This window comes from Dermacentor andersoni, chromosome 9, assembly GCF_023375885.2.
Source record: "Dermacentor andersoni chromosome 9, qqDerAnde1_hic_scaffold, whole genome shotgun sequence".
Lineage (NCBI taxonomy): Eukaryota > Metazoa > Arthropoda > Arachnida > Ixodida > Ixodidae > Dermacentor > Dermacentor andersoni.
The window spans coordinates 105,732,858-105,749,581 of record NC_092822.1 but is presented as its reverse complement, the minus strand read 5'-3'; the positions used below and the strand labels follow the sequence as shown (position 1 = coordinate 105,749,581).

At 45.1% G+C, this 16,724-nt stretch overlaps 1 protein-coding gene across 1 annotated transcript in view; it reads left to right on the top strand.

Moving 5' to 3' along the window:
• Nucleotides 1-15,916, top strand: part of LOC126527912 (putative phospholipase B-like 2) — a 79,876-nt gene extending 63,960 nt beyond the window's left edge. Inside the window, exons 11-12 of the mRNA XM_050175756.3 lie at nt 8,804-8,963; nt 15,503-15,916. Of these exons, the coding sequence (XP_050031713.3) occupies nt 8,804-8,963; nt 15,503-15,676 (334 nt within the window). The 3' untranslated portion in view covers nt 15,677-15,916. The remainder of the gene's footprint in view (nt 1-8,803; nt 8,964-15,502) is intronic.
• The last annotated feature ends 808 nt before the right edge of the window (nt 15,917-16,724 follow it).

The window sequence follows — 16,724 nt, the reverse complement described above, 5'->3', positions numbered from 1 at the left end:
AGCAGGAAAAGCGGCAGGAACACCTGTAATGCGCCAAAGCGCGGCGCGTGAGACATGTTGACAGTGATGGTCCCGCGCCCACTCGATGGTCCCGCGCCCACAATTAACATGCAGCGAGATGCACGGGTTTGGGCGTACAAACTGCTGAAGATACCAGGCATGATAATAGCAACGGGCCTGCTGAGGGGTCCTTTAAGCAAGGTCTTTGATCCCATTCAATGCTGAGCTAAACTCGTCAGAAAACTCAGTTGACCCATCAGTGCTAATAATGAGGAGCTCGACTCCATTATCGACGTTTGCATCCCGTTATTTCCAGGCGTCATCTTCGACAAGCTGGACGTAAGTGCAACAGTTTGCCCACATTTATTGGGTTACTGATGCAAGTGCACCTGATAAGAGATGCCCACCATGCGCCAAAGTAAACGCCTTGTTTCTCATGGCTACGTGCCCTTTCACGACATCACGTACATTCTCTATCGTGTTAAATTCACAGTGGTATGGAGGCAGTCTTAACACTTCATGAGTTCGTAACACTTCGCGTTGAGCAGCAGTATTGTCTATACGCTACACAGTGCCACCGTAGGGTCGGCTCAGTCTCTTTCAAAGTTCCAGAAGTTCGGCACGAACCATATTTGAGCTCGAAGCAATTCGCCTTCTTGTAAGCCGCGCTTGTATGTCACCTTTTTGTCTCGACGCTGTGGGCACTTTTTCAAGCGACACTGTGGTACGGCGCGTTATCCATAACAATAACGCTACTGGCGGGGATGTTGGGCAAAATTGAGTCGTAAACCAGTGTTCGAAGTATGGGCCATCTATCTCCGAATGGTAGTATACATTACTGTCGTTCTTGGCCCAGAAGAAGTCTGCTGCATCGTTAATAAATCCAGTGTCACTGCTTCCTGCGTGCGTGAGGATCGGGCGGCCTCCCTTTCTGGATGGGGCTGCTGGACCCGCTGTTAGGCCGCTTAGGAAGGCGTCCTTATAGATGATGCCACTGTGCTGTCTTGTCATACTTGCTGCTTGGTGTAGCCGGCATTTACCCACGTTTCACCTAGGTTAATGATTGCCTTGCGGAAAAATGGAACACGAATATGTCTCTATGGCGTACCAGAAATCTTGTTCACAACTGCAAAACGCCTGACACTACCCGGGGACAGCTTTCTGTGACTCTGCACTGGAAGCTGTGACTGCACTGTGACTGCACTGTGACTCTGCACTGCAGGCCTGTGTCTCTCACTCGTGAGCACGTTCGAACAGTGCGTTTGTGGAAGCCGGTACGTTACTGTTGTAGCTTCAACTGCATAGCCACAAAATTTTACCCTGCATCAGTGCGTAAACAACAAATAAAATGCGAGCTAAAGCACATGCTGCCCATTAAAGTGCATAAACATTCTGTTTTCTATTTCGAAGCGCCAAGAATACACGAAAAAAGAACTCGATGTGCCCTTATAAAGTATGCTGCATACTTGACCTGCTTCCGAAGTTCCTTGATGACCCTCAAGTACTTCCGACGCCAGGCGATTATGTCGTCGCACACGATGAATGCCAGCTTTCGTTTTCGTTTTTAAAAAGTAAAACCAGTGTCATGCAATAGCCTCCATAATCTGGTCTCGCTGCACAGCGGCAGATCGTCGTCTTCGTTAACAGCTCGGATAGTTTTATCAAGAGTTGGAATTTCTTTTTCAGCGTACATGCCATGTACATTAGGACGAACAGCGTGTAGCGTAAAACTATCATGCTTTATGAAACGCGAGCTTGCTGGAAACACTTTGCGAGTTTCCTTCTTCGATGAAGCCAGTCGGCCTGAGAGACACTTGCCTTGTACTTCGTGACAGTGCGAGTGGACACTCCGGTATGAGTCCCCGCAGGGGCGTCTGCGTCAGCAGGCGTTTGGTGTGTTGCGACACCATGTACCCGAGCACACGGGGGTTGGACCCTCCCGCGTGTAGCCGTGCGCGGCTTAGCCGTGTCTGGGGAAAGGGGGATCCCGGAGGTTTAGCCGATGCTGAGTGTCTGGACCTTTAAGGCCCCCCGGCGGAGGCAACAAACCTCTTTGGCCTCTGCTTCACATAGACGGCACCCCAGGACTAGCCCACCCGGGGGAAATCGGCAGTTGCCTCTTCCTGTCCCCCTCTCCACTCTTCGTCTTTCTCTCTCACTTTGAATCTTTCCTGTCTTCTACTAACTTCAGTTTACTTCTAATTTTCCAGGCAGCAAGGGTTAACCGTGTGTATCTACCCAACCTTGGGTACATATATTAGGTTATAGCGGCGTTGTATAGCTGACGTATGCCGGTATGTTCCTAACCTCGTAGCGTCCCCTTGTTGGGCTCGGTGGTGGGTGGCTTCTTCGCCGCTGAATATTCTAAGAATACATGGCAAATGCATTCTCCCCCCCCCCCCCCCTTGCAGATCGTCCTATCAAAAGAGGGCGTACCGAAGCAATTTTCGATTTCACTTTGAAAACCAACGCAGAAACGTTCCCACGCTATCATGTGATCCACAGTGAAGGATCTCTGCCAATGAGAAAACTATCGTCATGCCTAATAGCAAAATGCCTAGTAGAAAAAATCGGAAAGCACAACAAAGCTTCAAAGATGTCAAGTAGGGACCTCCTCCTTGAACTCAAAACCAAAGACCAAGTCGCAAAGCTCGCTGATCTCACCAGTGTCGGTAACATCAAAGTCACAATCTCAGCACACCGTTCTCTCAACACAAGCAGGGGTGTAATATCAGAAGAAGATTTCTTAAACCTAAGCGATGAAGAACTCCTGGAAGGTTTCCAAGAACAAAATGTAATCAAACTTCAAAGAATAACTCTCCGAAGAAATGACGAACAAATCCCGACCAAACACGTTATACTTACCTTTGGTACCAGTATTGTGCCTACTACACTTGATGCAGGCTATCTTAAGATCAACGTAAGACCGTATATCCCAAACCTCAGGCGGTGTTTCAAGTGCCCGAGATTCGGACATGCATCGCAATCATGCAGAGGTAAATCGACATGTGCAAAGTGTAGTGCCAATGACCATCAGTCGGAAAACTGTAATGCTGCTACACACTGTACAAACTGCAAAGGAGATCATCCAGCATATTCACGATCTTGCCCCTGCTGGAAGAAAGAGAAAGAGGTAATTGCACTTACAGTGAAAGAGAAGATTTCATTTTATGAAGCAAAAAGAAACTAGCACACTTACCTCAAACGACCTACGCCAGTGCGGTGCGGCAGGGGACAGCACCGCAGTGGTCTCAGGAGTCTACAGGGACCGCAGTCAGTGGCCCAGTAGTAACTCCATCCGTCCCTTTGGTGGCAGCAGCCAGTGCTGCTCCATCATCATCATCACAGACGGGCCTGCAGACCCCGGTTCCACAGGGCCCCAGGCTAAATCGAACTCCCAGGCCTGAGACGCGCGTCTCAGCGCCTGGTTCTCGATCATCCAGCGCCGCGGAGAAGGTTATGGATGTCGACACCAAAACTCCGACGTCATCGACGCCAAAACATCAGCGCTATCTGGAGCGCGCTAAGAAAGACAAGCTCACGATAACTACGCGAACAAAGGGACCGGTAACCTGAACGGTTACCGTTCTTCCAATAGTACATTCCCACTAACAAATGTCACCTACATTACTTAGTACATATATGTAAATTACCATTCTCAATTTTGCCACTATGGCTTTTATCGTGCATTGGAATTGTAGAGGACTGATTCGCAATTTAGGTGACATTAAAGACAGAACAAATAACTTTTCGCCAATCGCATTTTGCCTACAGGAAACAAACTTAGGCTCTAAACACAGTCATTTCCTTAGAGGCTTCGACGTTGTCCGAAAGGACCGCGAATGTTCCAGCTGTTTGTCAGGTGGAGTGGCTATAGTCGTGCAGGGCGGCACTCCTACACGAAAAGTCCAATTAAATACATCTTTAGAGGCCGTAGCTGTCACCATTCTATCTTACAAAACCATCACCATTTGCTCACTGTATATTCCACCCCACACACATTTTACTGCTAAACACTTAGAAAATCTAACAGATCAGTTACCAGAACCATTTGTTTTAGTAGGGGATTTTGATGCTCATTGTACTCTTTGGGGGAGTGTCAAAACTGACCAAGGAGGACAGTTGGTTGAAGATTTTATTTTATCCAATGACGTCTGCCTCTTAAATTCAGGCGCCCCGACCTACTTTTCACCAACTTCCCGCACTTTTAGTTGTTTAGACTTAGCTTTTTGCTCGCCTTCACTTTTTACTCATCTTAAATGGGAAGCTCTCGACACGTCATATGGTAGCGACCACTTACCCGCACTCATCAAACTCCTATCATTACCAAAAACCCTAGTAACTAGACCTCGTCGATGGAAATTACAGCTCGCGGACTGACCGGTCTTTATGGAGAACGCGATACTAGAAGATGTCTTTTCGCCAGAGCTAAGTATTGACAAACTTAATAAAATAATCACTGAGGTTATAATCTGTGCGGCAGAAAAGGCCATACCCCAGTCATCGGGTATTGTGCACAAAAAGCTAAACCCCTGGTGGACGAAGGAGTGCGCCGACGCTAGAAAAGCACAAAATAGGGCCTGGGGAATCCTACGAAGGTACCCCACCTATAGCAACCTGTTAACCTTCAAACAAACGAAAGCCAAAGCACGGTTCATTCGTAGACATGCTGAAAAATCATCATGGCAAAAATACATCGCTTCAATTAATAGTACGGTAACATCAAAACGAATGTGGGACCAGGTGAGAAAATTTAGAGGAGAGTACTCATCTTACACAATACCACTACTTACATGCCCAGGCACACATACAGCACTACAGGACCAGGCCAACTCATTAGGTGAACACTTTTACGACATTTCCAGCTCGGCAAACTATTCAAATTTATTCTTAAAATATAAAGAGTCGGCGGAGAAACAGAGACTGCCCACCACTGGGGCTTCAGCTGAAATGTATAATAACCCCCTCACAATACATGAATTGAACAGAGTTCTCTCTGCCGGTAAAAAAACGGCAACAGGTCTTGACCGTGTCTACTACACAATGCTGGCACACTTACCTCAAGCATCGGTAGGGACACTTCTTAAATTTTTCAATATGATATGGGAGTCTGGGGTAATGCCCACAGATTGGAAAAATGCGATAGCAGTGCCCTTTCTAAAATCTGGTAAACCCGCAACATCCCCTAGCAGCTATAGACCCATTGCATTAACAAGCTGTCTAGCTAAATCCTATGAGAGCATCATAAACACAAGACTCACATTTATCCTTGAAACAAGACGCCTAATAGATATGCACCAGTGCGGATACAAAAAGGGTTGCTCCACCATTGACCATCTCGCACGACTAGAACTGGAAATACGTGACCCCTTCCTACACAAGCAATATTGCCTGACGGTTTTCTTCGATTTAGAAAAGGCCTATGATACGATGTGGCGATATGGAATCCTAAGAGACCTGGCTGACCTGGGAATTCGCGGCAGAATGCTAAATTGTCTCTGTGATTTCATGTCAAATAGAACATTTCAAGTACGTCTCGGCACAACACTTTCACGCACATTTACACAAGAAAATGGCCTTCCACAAGGTTGCATTCTGAGCACGACACTTTTCATAGTCGAAATGAACTCTGTTAATAAAATTATCCCATCATCTGTTATGCACTCATTATATTTGCAAGTGGCTTGCCGCGCTTCAAATCTACCCGCCTGCGAAAGACAACTACAAATAACGATAAATAATCTGACACAATGGGCTGACAAAAATGGTTTCCGTTTTTCAATACACAAAACTGTCACAGTTCTCTTTTCCCAGAAGCGAGGTTTACACTGCACTCCAGTTCTCACATGGTATGGTACAACGCTACCGGTCAAAGAAGACTACAAATTTTTAGGTGTAACTTTTGACACAAAACTGAATTTCCTTGCCCACATTAACTCAACTAAGATAAAAGCAAATGAAACGCTAAATATCATTAAGGCTTTATCGCACAAGCACTGGGGATCTGACCGAACATGTCTATTACGTATATACCGGTCTGTTGTACGTAGCATTCTCGACTACGGTAGTGTAGTTTATGGTGCAGCTAGGCAGTCCTACATTAAGCGACTTGATCCAGTTCACAATCTTGGCCTACGACTGGCGAGCGATGCCTACAGAACATCGCCTGTCCAAAGTTTATATGTTGACTGCAATGAGCCGTCCTTACAGCAACGCAGAGCACTACTTACACTTTCCTATGTGCTACGAATTCGATCATCACCACAGCATATATGCTACAGCATCGTAACACAGTGCAAATCACGGATACACTACACAAACAAACCAAACATGATTCGGCCACTCATCTTACGACACGAAGAATACTGTCAGAATTACGATGTTCCTCATGAGGCCCTGCAGGTTGCTGAAAGGTCACCAAGGTTGCCACCATGGTACAACTTTTCACAGCTATGTGACTGGACACTAACATATCTAAAGAAAAAAGACATTCCGCAAGAACACATAATACAAGAGTTCCGAGCCATTCAAGAAAAATATAAAAATTACACCGAGTTTTACACTGACAGCTCCAAAACACAAGAATACGTAGGTGTCGGGATCGTAACAAAAAATTGGCAAATAGCATTCGGATAAATAATTTTTCTTCAGTGTTTACCGCCGAAGCTTTTGCAATATGGACGGCAGTAAAAAAATTACCAGCGACAAGCAGATGAATGCTATCATATATACCGATTCGTTAAGCGCACTCAGATCTCTAAACCTTAACTCCGCGTCTGAACCCCTAATTGGTGATATCCTAAACATGTTGGCCTATAATGAATACGGAAGAACCTTACGATTCTGCTGGGTCCCAAGCCATGTCGGGATACCAGGGAATGAAGCACCAGATAGATGCGCGTTCATGGCAGCGCACAAAAGTATAACACAAACAACACTTCCATACAAAGACAGTATCCGAGCGATTCATAAGGCCCTGACATCAAAGTGGCAACTAGAATGGGACTCATGCACAAATAACAAGTTACACACAATAACACCCCTGCTTAATAAATGGAAGTCGTGCAGTCACCAGCAACGCTTCTATGAGGTGATCCTATGTAGAATTCGAATCGGGCATACACACCTGACACACCATTTTCTACTTCAAAACGAAAACCCGCCAACTTGCGAGAAGTGCCATGAACCACTCACCATAATGCACATTATTATGACATGTCGAAACATTGAAACACAGAGACAAAGGCTTTTACAGAATCTCTACAACTTACACATACCTTTACACCCCGCATCAATACTCGGAGATTAACCGCTAGTGCCCTTCAGTGACTTGTTCAGCTTTTTAGAAGAAACTGGTTTTTTACACAAACTCTAAAGTATCGCAGCTTGCGCTGCTTTAAGATTTGAATTCTTAATATCTTGTGGCTGGCGCAGCATGGCCTTAGTCGCTTTTGCGCCATTAAACCCGAATTAACTAACTCCGGTATGAGCACTCAAAGTATCAAAAACTTCGCCGACTGTACTCTCTGAGAAGCGTGCATTTGTCCCTGCGTAGACGTTGACGATAAGTTGCTTGCATTCCCTTGAAAACTTCGCAGGAGATATCTTCAAAAACAAACGATGAAGTGATGTGCTTCCTGCTGAAGTGGGAGACGCCATCTTTGTGTCTGCTGTTCGGACGGCGCTAAACCTGGCGAGAACTGAGAGGGATATTGAAAGTACTATGACGCTTTGGATACTGGAGCTTTAGGCGTGCATAGATCTTGTCTGTTCACAAAACATTAACAAAATACTAATTATTATATTTGTGTTTACAGAATCTCTCTTTAATTGCATTTGGGCAGCGTTGAGCGCTACCTTTCTTGTCGCAAGTACAGCACCGTATTACGCTCCCCAGCTTTGGTAGCGTTGCACGCAACGTATGAAACGGAGTGTAACCGTCTTACCGCCTACCGAGATTGCTGGGTAGTCCGTGGCCAAGTGGGTGGCGCATCAGGCTGCTTCGCTGAGAAAGCAGGTATTGAAGCCAATTCCGTCGGGCCAGCTTGAGTGATTTATTATGTCCCAATGTGTACACACGTGCCGCTCTTCTATGAACCTCTTTCACACCGACAGGGGTCATTACGTGCAGGACTTGGTAGGTATCGCTGTTCGAAGCAACCCTTTGTCGCCGAGTTCGAGCACTGGCTATGGGCCAATTTGTGTATGCTGGTGTTCAGTGAACCTTGAGTTACTGGGTATGTGTCAGTACTTGTGTGTGCCGCTTTTCACTGAACGTCTTTAACGCCAGCTTTGGTAACTGTGTGCTACTGGAAATGTGCCGCTCTTCAATGAAAAAACCGACGCTTTAATTTTTCTGATGCTGAACGGAATGGAATCTACGTCTAAAGGGCTTTTCAACGATGGCACCCGCTGCATCAGGAGGCTCTGGCCCAAATGCGTCGGTTATATAGATGGATATATATATATATATATATATATATATATATATATATATATATATATATATATGTGTGTGTGTGTGTGTGTGTGTGTGTGTGTGTGTGTGTGTGTGTGTGTGTGTGTGTGTGTGGATCAGCACGCGTATGTCACATTCTTTGCCAATCATCTGGAATAGCCTATTATGCCATTACTGAGATCAACTTTTCCATTTTCTCATTAAACTCACCATGACATTATGCAGTGAATTGCAAACTCCCTCCATGGTATTTTGTCAGCGTGTGGCAGTCAGCGTTCTTCTAGAGTACATGTGCTAACCTCCAAAGTGGTTTCTTTCTTTTTTTTTGTGCTTCTCCTACTCAAGGTACAACGACTACACCCGGGACCCTTTCTCCCGCTGCAACTGCACTCCACCGTACAACCCAGTGTACGCGGTATCGTCCCGCTATGACCTGCTCGACCCACACGGAAAGTACGACATCCCGAAAATGTACCGACGGCCAGTCGGTGGCATGGACTCAAAGGTACGCGATGCCCTGTTGTATACTTTTCACTTCCCTTCACTTTAAATTTATCTTTCTTAAAGATTTCGTTAGCCCACACCACCATGACCCACTCTAAGCTCAGACATTTCCTATTAGGGGCAGCTTGATACCATTCTATACCACTTCTATGGTACTATTCTATAGTACTTATATGACGCCGCATGAGGGGTAAAATTTCCAACCAGCGGGAGTACATCTCTCCTTCGCACCGCCTTGATTGCCTGCAGCACTGCACGTGTTTGTGCAGGGGCCCTATAACGTATAATTATTCCAATATGTTTTTATTCCAATCTCCTGACGGCAAATTTGCGTAACCGCCGACGCAAGCATCAGACGGTAACCCGCAGGGTTATCTCAACAGACCAATCAAACGCTCTTCTCGTTCCTAGGAGGTCACTTTTGTTTGCTTGAAAACGAATAACATTGTTTACAGTAAGCGGCTTGTCTTATCTAATTGGCTCGCAAGACGCGAGGAGCACGCTCAAGTGGAGAGGGATTCGACGGGGCCGAGCCGCTGCACTGAAAATCGATAACCAGATGAAGATGGTGGTGCCGGCGTCTGTGATTGGTCCGCTTTCCCTTACTTAGCTGGCAATGGCTCGTCGACAATCGCGGCGGCATGCAACGGTAACTTAAGAATGACGCTAAAACGGATCCTCAGCAAAGAAGAGTTGGCAGAACGAGGTCGTAAACGTGCCGAAAGTGCTTGAAAACGTTACACGGCCACGCAAAAAGTTGTATTACATGTAAATAAACCCGTGCTCTTCGGCAGGTGCAAGTGGCCAGTGCCTGAGCGATCGGCGGCAGCCATCTTTTATTCCTTTCGGAACGGGGCAGCCTGCGGCTATTCAGAAGGAAATTCAGTTTTGTTCGGCATATTAATGCATCTTTAACGCGTACACGTCACTTTGACGAGGTGAGTTCTTGCGGTTTTGTGACGTCGCGTGACAAGCAGGTGAAATCGGTGCAGTCCGAAAACTTTTCATCAATAGCAGAGGGCTAATGGCGAAAAGGCGTCGAATTAGAAATAACTATTTTTCTCTTGTTCGGTCAAATCATGCGTAATCAGTGTGTACACGTTATATCAGATGGGGAGCCATCGCAGTTTTCGTGACGTCGCCTGACAGACATGTTAAGTGGGGTTGGCCCGAAAAAGTTTTTCACCAATCGCGGAGGGCTGATTGCAGCATTGGAATAGAAAAGTTAGGAATAGTCTTACGTAATAGCGCCCCAGGTCTCGCACCGCGCGCGTGTGTCTGTGTGTACGTTCCATTCTAATAACATGTACACAATGTACTCTTCAATTTGCCTTTAAGAAGATCTGTACAGTTGAGGACTATTTTTCGTGGCTACAATGTGGCGAAAGGGCAGCGTCTGCTTAGCCATGACGCGGCGTAGTTAATTGGAGACGATATCATGCGCCCCATAACGTAAAACTATTCCAATTTATTTTTATTCCAAATCGGCCATTAGCCCTCCCTGATAGGTGGGAATGGTTCGGGTCCAGCCCACATGGGCGGCCGTCACACCCATATGGACAGAGCCCGAACCATTTTGACCTATCACGTAGGGCTAATGGCCTATTTGAAATAAAAACAGAGTGGAATAGTTTTACACTCTAGGGGACCCACGGTGGCCTCCAGAAACATCGTCGGCGCATACGATGCGTGTTGACTCAAGGCATTTTTGCAACTTCTCACAAAACGCCAGCTACAAATCCATGTTGTCTGTGTTAGCCACCACGGACATCCATTGGCATTATGCAGAAATATGCAAAATATATTGCCACAGAGGACAAATACGACATGCGCACATAACTTCATCTAGTACGTCTTCTTCAATATAGAATAGAGGCAGCGGCGTAAATAGCTCGTTAACTTTTTAACATTAGTCAACATACGGAAGTTGATAGCATTAGTAATCATTTCTGCTTCAGGGATGCCAGCGCGACCAAGACGCGGGCGTGTACCTCCAAGCTACTCGATCGATTGGTGCAGTGGTGATGCAGGAATGAACTGCGTCGTGTTTAATGGATCATGCACATATTCCATTTCTCGGTACGGGTGAAGTTCGACCCCTGCTCGCGAATAGTAAATGTAAACTTCTGGACTTAAGATAGACTGCACAGTGAGGCGATGTATTAGTCTTCCCAGACACATATATACTTCTTTTGAGACGAAGATAAGAATCCGTAAAGCGAAATAATTTTTCTTACTTTAGTGTACCTTAACCACTTCAGTAGGAAAAATGCTATGGTTTGAGGTCGTTGGTTAATTGTGCAAGTATATGCATAGCCGTATGCAAAATCCACATGCATGGAAGGGATATGTAAAACAGAATGGTGCCTTTCCTGATTGATGATTAGCTTCTTTGTTTGTCTTTTTCGTGCACTTCCGTGCCTGTACTTATGCTTATGTCGCCTTTGATGCATCATATTCATCACATCTGATTTTTGGTTCACAACTGTAGCCATGCGATACTTTAGTTAGATTGCATTTTCTACTGCTCACAATAATTCATTATGTATTTGTGCTAGCTGCTGCTCAGAAGTATCGCATTCTTACCGTAATGCGGAATGAAAAGCTACGTACATACATGACAAGAAATCTGATGCGCAAGATTTTCTTGACAATCCTCCTTGCAGTTTTGCACTCATTTGCTACACAATAGATAATATTGTAAATTTAATTTAATTTATTCGTGAGAAAGTGTAACGGATCAATCCCAACAGCAAAAGGAAACTGCTTTCGTGAGGACGCCGACCAAATAGGAAATATGATACGCCTCTGTACTGCTTTGAGACCGGGCGGGATATTGCTGCAGAACCACGACAAGACACGCTTAGAAAGAATGGGGTGCAGCCCATACATGAATAACTTTATGTGAAATATAAGCAAAGCTAGCTTGACCCACGGCCTCACATGAGAATATACAACACATTTCTATATTCACTGTACTCGCAGTCAGGAAATTCCATACGGTGTACAGGGCGTTATCAAATGAGCTGCTGTCTATTCCACAAAAATATGCAAAAAAAAAGTTTCTTGCGCAATTTACGTTACCAGTACCCATGCTTAGCAGCTCATCTGGCAACCTCTGCCACATAAGTGCACGCGTTTTGTGCCAGAAATGCCTTTTCTGGCCAGTAATATGGAGCATATTTCTCTTCGATCATAGTGTCAATACCTTGTGAGTTTGCGCATGTTTGTTCTTTGTTTAACTTTCTATTGTATAATATATATCTGAAAAGATGGAGACAATTTAATATAAAATATATTTCTACACTGTAATACTGATGAACCTTTAGACAGTACACTAATGTTTTATTACAAGGTGGGCTGTAAAGTTCGTGGGCATCGTTGTAATCTGATTTTATGTGTGTCAGTATGTTACTCAAATTATTATGCAGTTTCGCTTGTGACTGATCAATAAAGACTTTGCCCTTTTAAGAGAGAAAATGTTCCATTTGAGTAACTCGGCAACTACAGATTACATTCTATTCACCAAGCATAAATGCAGTAGCTGCTTAGGAAGTAACCAAATATTCCCCACATGTAAATGTTGCGAATGCCCTCTAACGTGACCATGGCTCTACACCGTGCTTTCCCACTATTGGGAAGCGTAGTAGCACTCTCTTCTGAAGGAGTACAAGCACTCTGTTTGGGGGAGTAGAAACACTCGGCTTGAAGGAGTAGAAGTGCTCGGTTTGGGGAAGTAGAATCACTCTGGGGGTGAATTATAACCCTTGTGGGGAGAGTACGAGAATTCTGCAGAAGAGTACTAGCTCTCCCTTGCGGTGGAGTAATAAAACTCTCTCAGGGGAAGTTATTCTGCTCGCTCTCAATGGGGGTCGATCTACTCTGGAAATAAGTAAAATATGAGACAAGCAGATACTCGCGAAACTCTCTGTTTTTAGAGTCTATGAACCAACTAGCCTCACAGCGTGCTATACTATAGATATGAGGTAATAAAGATTGCTGCGCCATCATACCTACCAGTACAATGGTGGCAGTAACTGAGCTTCAGTACGATGACAGGCCCCAAAGGCTCCTTTAGTATGTGCAGAGCCAAGTTTCAAAGATGCAAACGATTGATAAGAAATGAGCAATTGAACTTGTACAATTATTGTCACTATCCTAATTTTTTGCGGAGCCTTCGTGCGTTAAAATGTTCCTGAGAGTGATTACTTTTACCTAGCATGTGCTTCGGCTGTTCAGAAGAGACCAGAGCCATGATAAACGATAGAAGGGGAAAATGTGTGCGGAAAAAGAATGAACAAAGAACCCAGTGGCTAAGAAAACATGCTTAGGTCACTAATACGAGATACCCTATCACCAGACCTGGGAGCCTTGATAATGCAATTGTCGGTCCCTCTAAATTGCCATTTGTAAGCCTTTTTTTTTTTTTTTAGTGTAACAGCCTTGGAAAACCATCGTTCGTTCTCGGAAGGCAGGCGATAATTCGCACAAATTGCGCTATCAGAGCACCAGAGAAGCCAACATCGGAAAAGTTCAGATGAACCTTACGCGCTTTACTGACAAAGTCATTTTGCTTGCCCCGCCAACATATCCTTGCGACAATGCTCTTTTCTTCTGATTTAGTTGAGATGCGATGAATTCTGTCAATGTCGCTAGGCGTCATAGGACATTGATTAGCTTCACCAATCCACATCACAATGGCACCACAGTGCTGACACTGGCATGCGCTTGATTTGAACATTACTTAGCCAAGAATACTGTTCGAGTTCTGTAACTCTTCTGGTTAGCGCTTCATTTCGCCCAACGGATTCCTTGTTAGGTAGTGTCAATTCATCCTGCATCACCTCGACAGAGTCAAAACTGTCACGCAGAAATTGCACACTCTCACCTAGGAACGCATGTTCCCCGATAGCTTCCTGAGCTAACTTCTCTTTAATTTTAGCTGTTAAATAATTACCGAGCATGCCGAGCCAAGAGCGATGCAATGCCTCAAGAAATTCAATATTTCTTGGCCCGCTTTGCATTGGAAGGCAAGGGCAGCAAAAGTAGCAAACGCATACAAGAGAAAAGAGACACGGATTCGAAGGCAGCAGTCGCGGCAACAAGGAACACATAATCGCGTATAGAAAACAGACACTAACCGGTAGAGCAAGCGCAAAGCAATCAGAAGAGGGTTTGGTTACCACAACCGCTGCCTCAAAAAATGATATGTGTCTCAAGGTAGCGTCCTTTTACATATACGTTTGTGACGTCAAGCTACCAGGCGCCCTCTACCGGATGTTGACATCATAGTAGTAGTGGCTGCGATGGTCGCTGGACTTGACAATTGCTCCACCGCGAACATGCCATGAGCACAACAGTATCCAGATAACTGCAGAGCATGTTGGAAGCAATAAGCACAGGTTCTATTTGCCACAACCCCTGCCTCAAAAATGCCTTCGTACTTTGTTGTTGTTTTTCTTTCTGGCGATAAAACACTTGAAATAATCCTACATAATGTGCATTTTAACCGTAGTGCTCGCTTCTGAAGTAACAGAGAGCTGTTCCGTGATGCCCAAAAGACAACTCTGCCAAAACTATGGATTCATCTTCCACCTGAAGCAAGGTGTCTTTTCATGATGTTTAATTTCCCTTTTCTTATTTCTAGGTTTCAGTAAAATAAAACTGTTCTTCCTTGTGCTTTCCGGACTACAATGTATGCTGCCTTCAAGTGATTATAACTGACAAAAAAAATGCTCCTCATTTCCGATGTTTTCAGGGGTGATGTAATGACGCAGCATACGAGGGTTTATATGCTTGTTGCTGGGGGAGGGGGGGGGGCTTTCTTACCCTTATGTTACGTGGAGTGAAAGAATGTTTCTCATGTATCGGCCGCACTTGCCACTCAAACTGACATAACAATCCCAAGGCTAGATATAGTGCACATATACAAACAGGTAATACCCAAGAAAGCGGAATGGAAGACCGACGCCACCGCAGCTCCGTATGAGTGCGTAGCACGCGCGATAGGGAAGGTGTGGCGTCGGCTCCCACTTGCAGCAAATAATCTTTTCGTGTCTTTCATCACCTCTTTCCTTATGAGCCCTACATTACAATTAGGAAAAGAATTATTTACATATTTTTTTGCTTTTATTGCCTATATTATTCCATGACTTCATGTCGTTTTTACTAACCAAAAAACAAGACCCTCGGTTAGTGCTCTCCCTTAAAATGGCAGCAGGCACCTGTAATGCGGCCACGAAACCAGCACGCAGCTTCTTCACGTATGGCCTGTTACACAGTCGTATTGTACTTATCTCTAGGGTGGCTGCTTGGGCTAGTTGGCAATACATGACAAAAAATGATGTACAGCGCGAAGGACAAGGACTGCGAGAGATGACATACACAGCGCTGAATGAAAAGAGCTTGTATGTCACCTCTCGCAGGCGTTGTCCTTCGCGCTGTACGTCATTTCTTGTGTTTATCTCCTCGACAGCAGGGAACGACACTCAGCATTTTCAGTGTGAGTGCGTGGTCTCCTTTTCTTTCACTTTGTTTCAGGTAACCAGCTACGAAAGGTTCAAGAATCTGCAGTTCTTTGGAATCAGTGGCCCGAGCTGGAGCGTGCAGCCCGTGTTCCAGTGGAGCACCAGCGGTTTCCGCGACAGTCACGTTGGACACCCCGACCGCTGGGATTTCAGTCCCGTGGTGCACACATGGGGATCCTGCAAATAGTCGGGTGCACAAAGCTAGCAGAAAAACAAACCATCATAGTTCGTTTGCCCGAATCACGCCCCCCTCTCCTCTCCCCTTTTTTTTCTACAGATTAAGAGTGTTCTTCAGATTCGATGGAAGGCGGAACTTTAGCAGGGTTGGTATTATGTGCGCATTCTTTTCGCACTATTCTGTTTGGTTCAGGCCACTCACGAAGCGTGTATAGAAATTGCATTCGAATAAATTGTTTGAGACATCCCAGCCCAGTTATCCTGTCTCACGGGCAATTTCATTGTCGCTCAGAAAGAGCTAACTTCGCCATACCGAGTGCCACTTTGGTGGCAAGATCCTACGCGGGAATGTGTATCATGTGGAATTCATCATACAAATGTCAATTTGTCGATCCATACTATATGGTTGATGTAGAAAGGAGAACGCTGGCCAAGAGAAACGAAGCAAGGTTTGGGTACGGGCTCGGGAGTATTCCATTGGAAACATCACTTAGAGCGCGTACATAGACAGAGGGACCAAAAGAACGACGAAGACAAGCGCTGACTCCCAAATGGTTTTTATCTTGAGTAACACACATATTTACCAAGACAAAAGAACCCCCCCCCCCATAAAGCACAAAACCGACATAAGTAAGCATTAAAAATTCAAAGGAACCATGACCGCCTCCTGAAGATGAACGGGCGCGCATGTGAGACCTCAGAAAAGCAAGTTTTTTAGCTGTCAATGCAATCGACAGCTTACTAACCGAATCACCTTCAGCCATCGCTACTGCTTCAATGATACGTCTAGTGTTTTCATTAGGATGCCTACCTAAGACACTGTTTTTTTTTCCAAAACCAGAATACAGCCGCATTGTGCGCAATGGCCACCTAGAAACCCTTCCCGCCCTTGCGCACTTTGTTGCTATGTTCTTGTAATCTAACATTTAGACGTCTACCTGTCTTTCTTATATAAGACCGACCGCATTTCAGGGCTATCTTGTACACTACACCTTTCGAACAACCTGTATACTTTTTTCTGTGATTGATACTGCAAGACCTACGTCCCTTAGCAACAG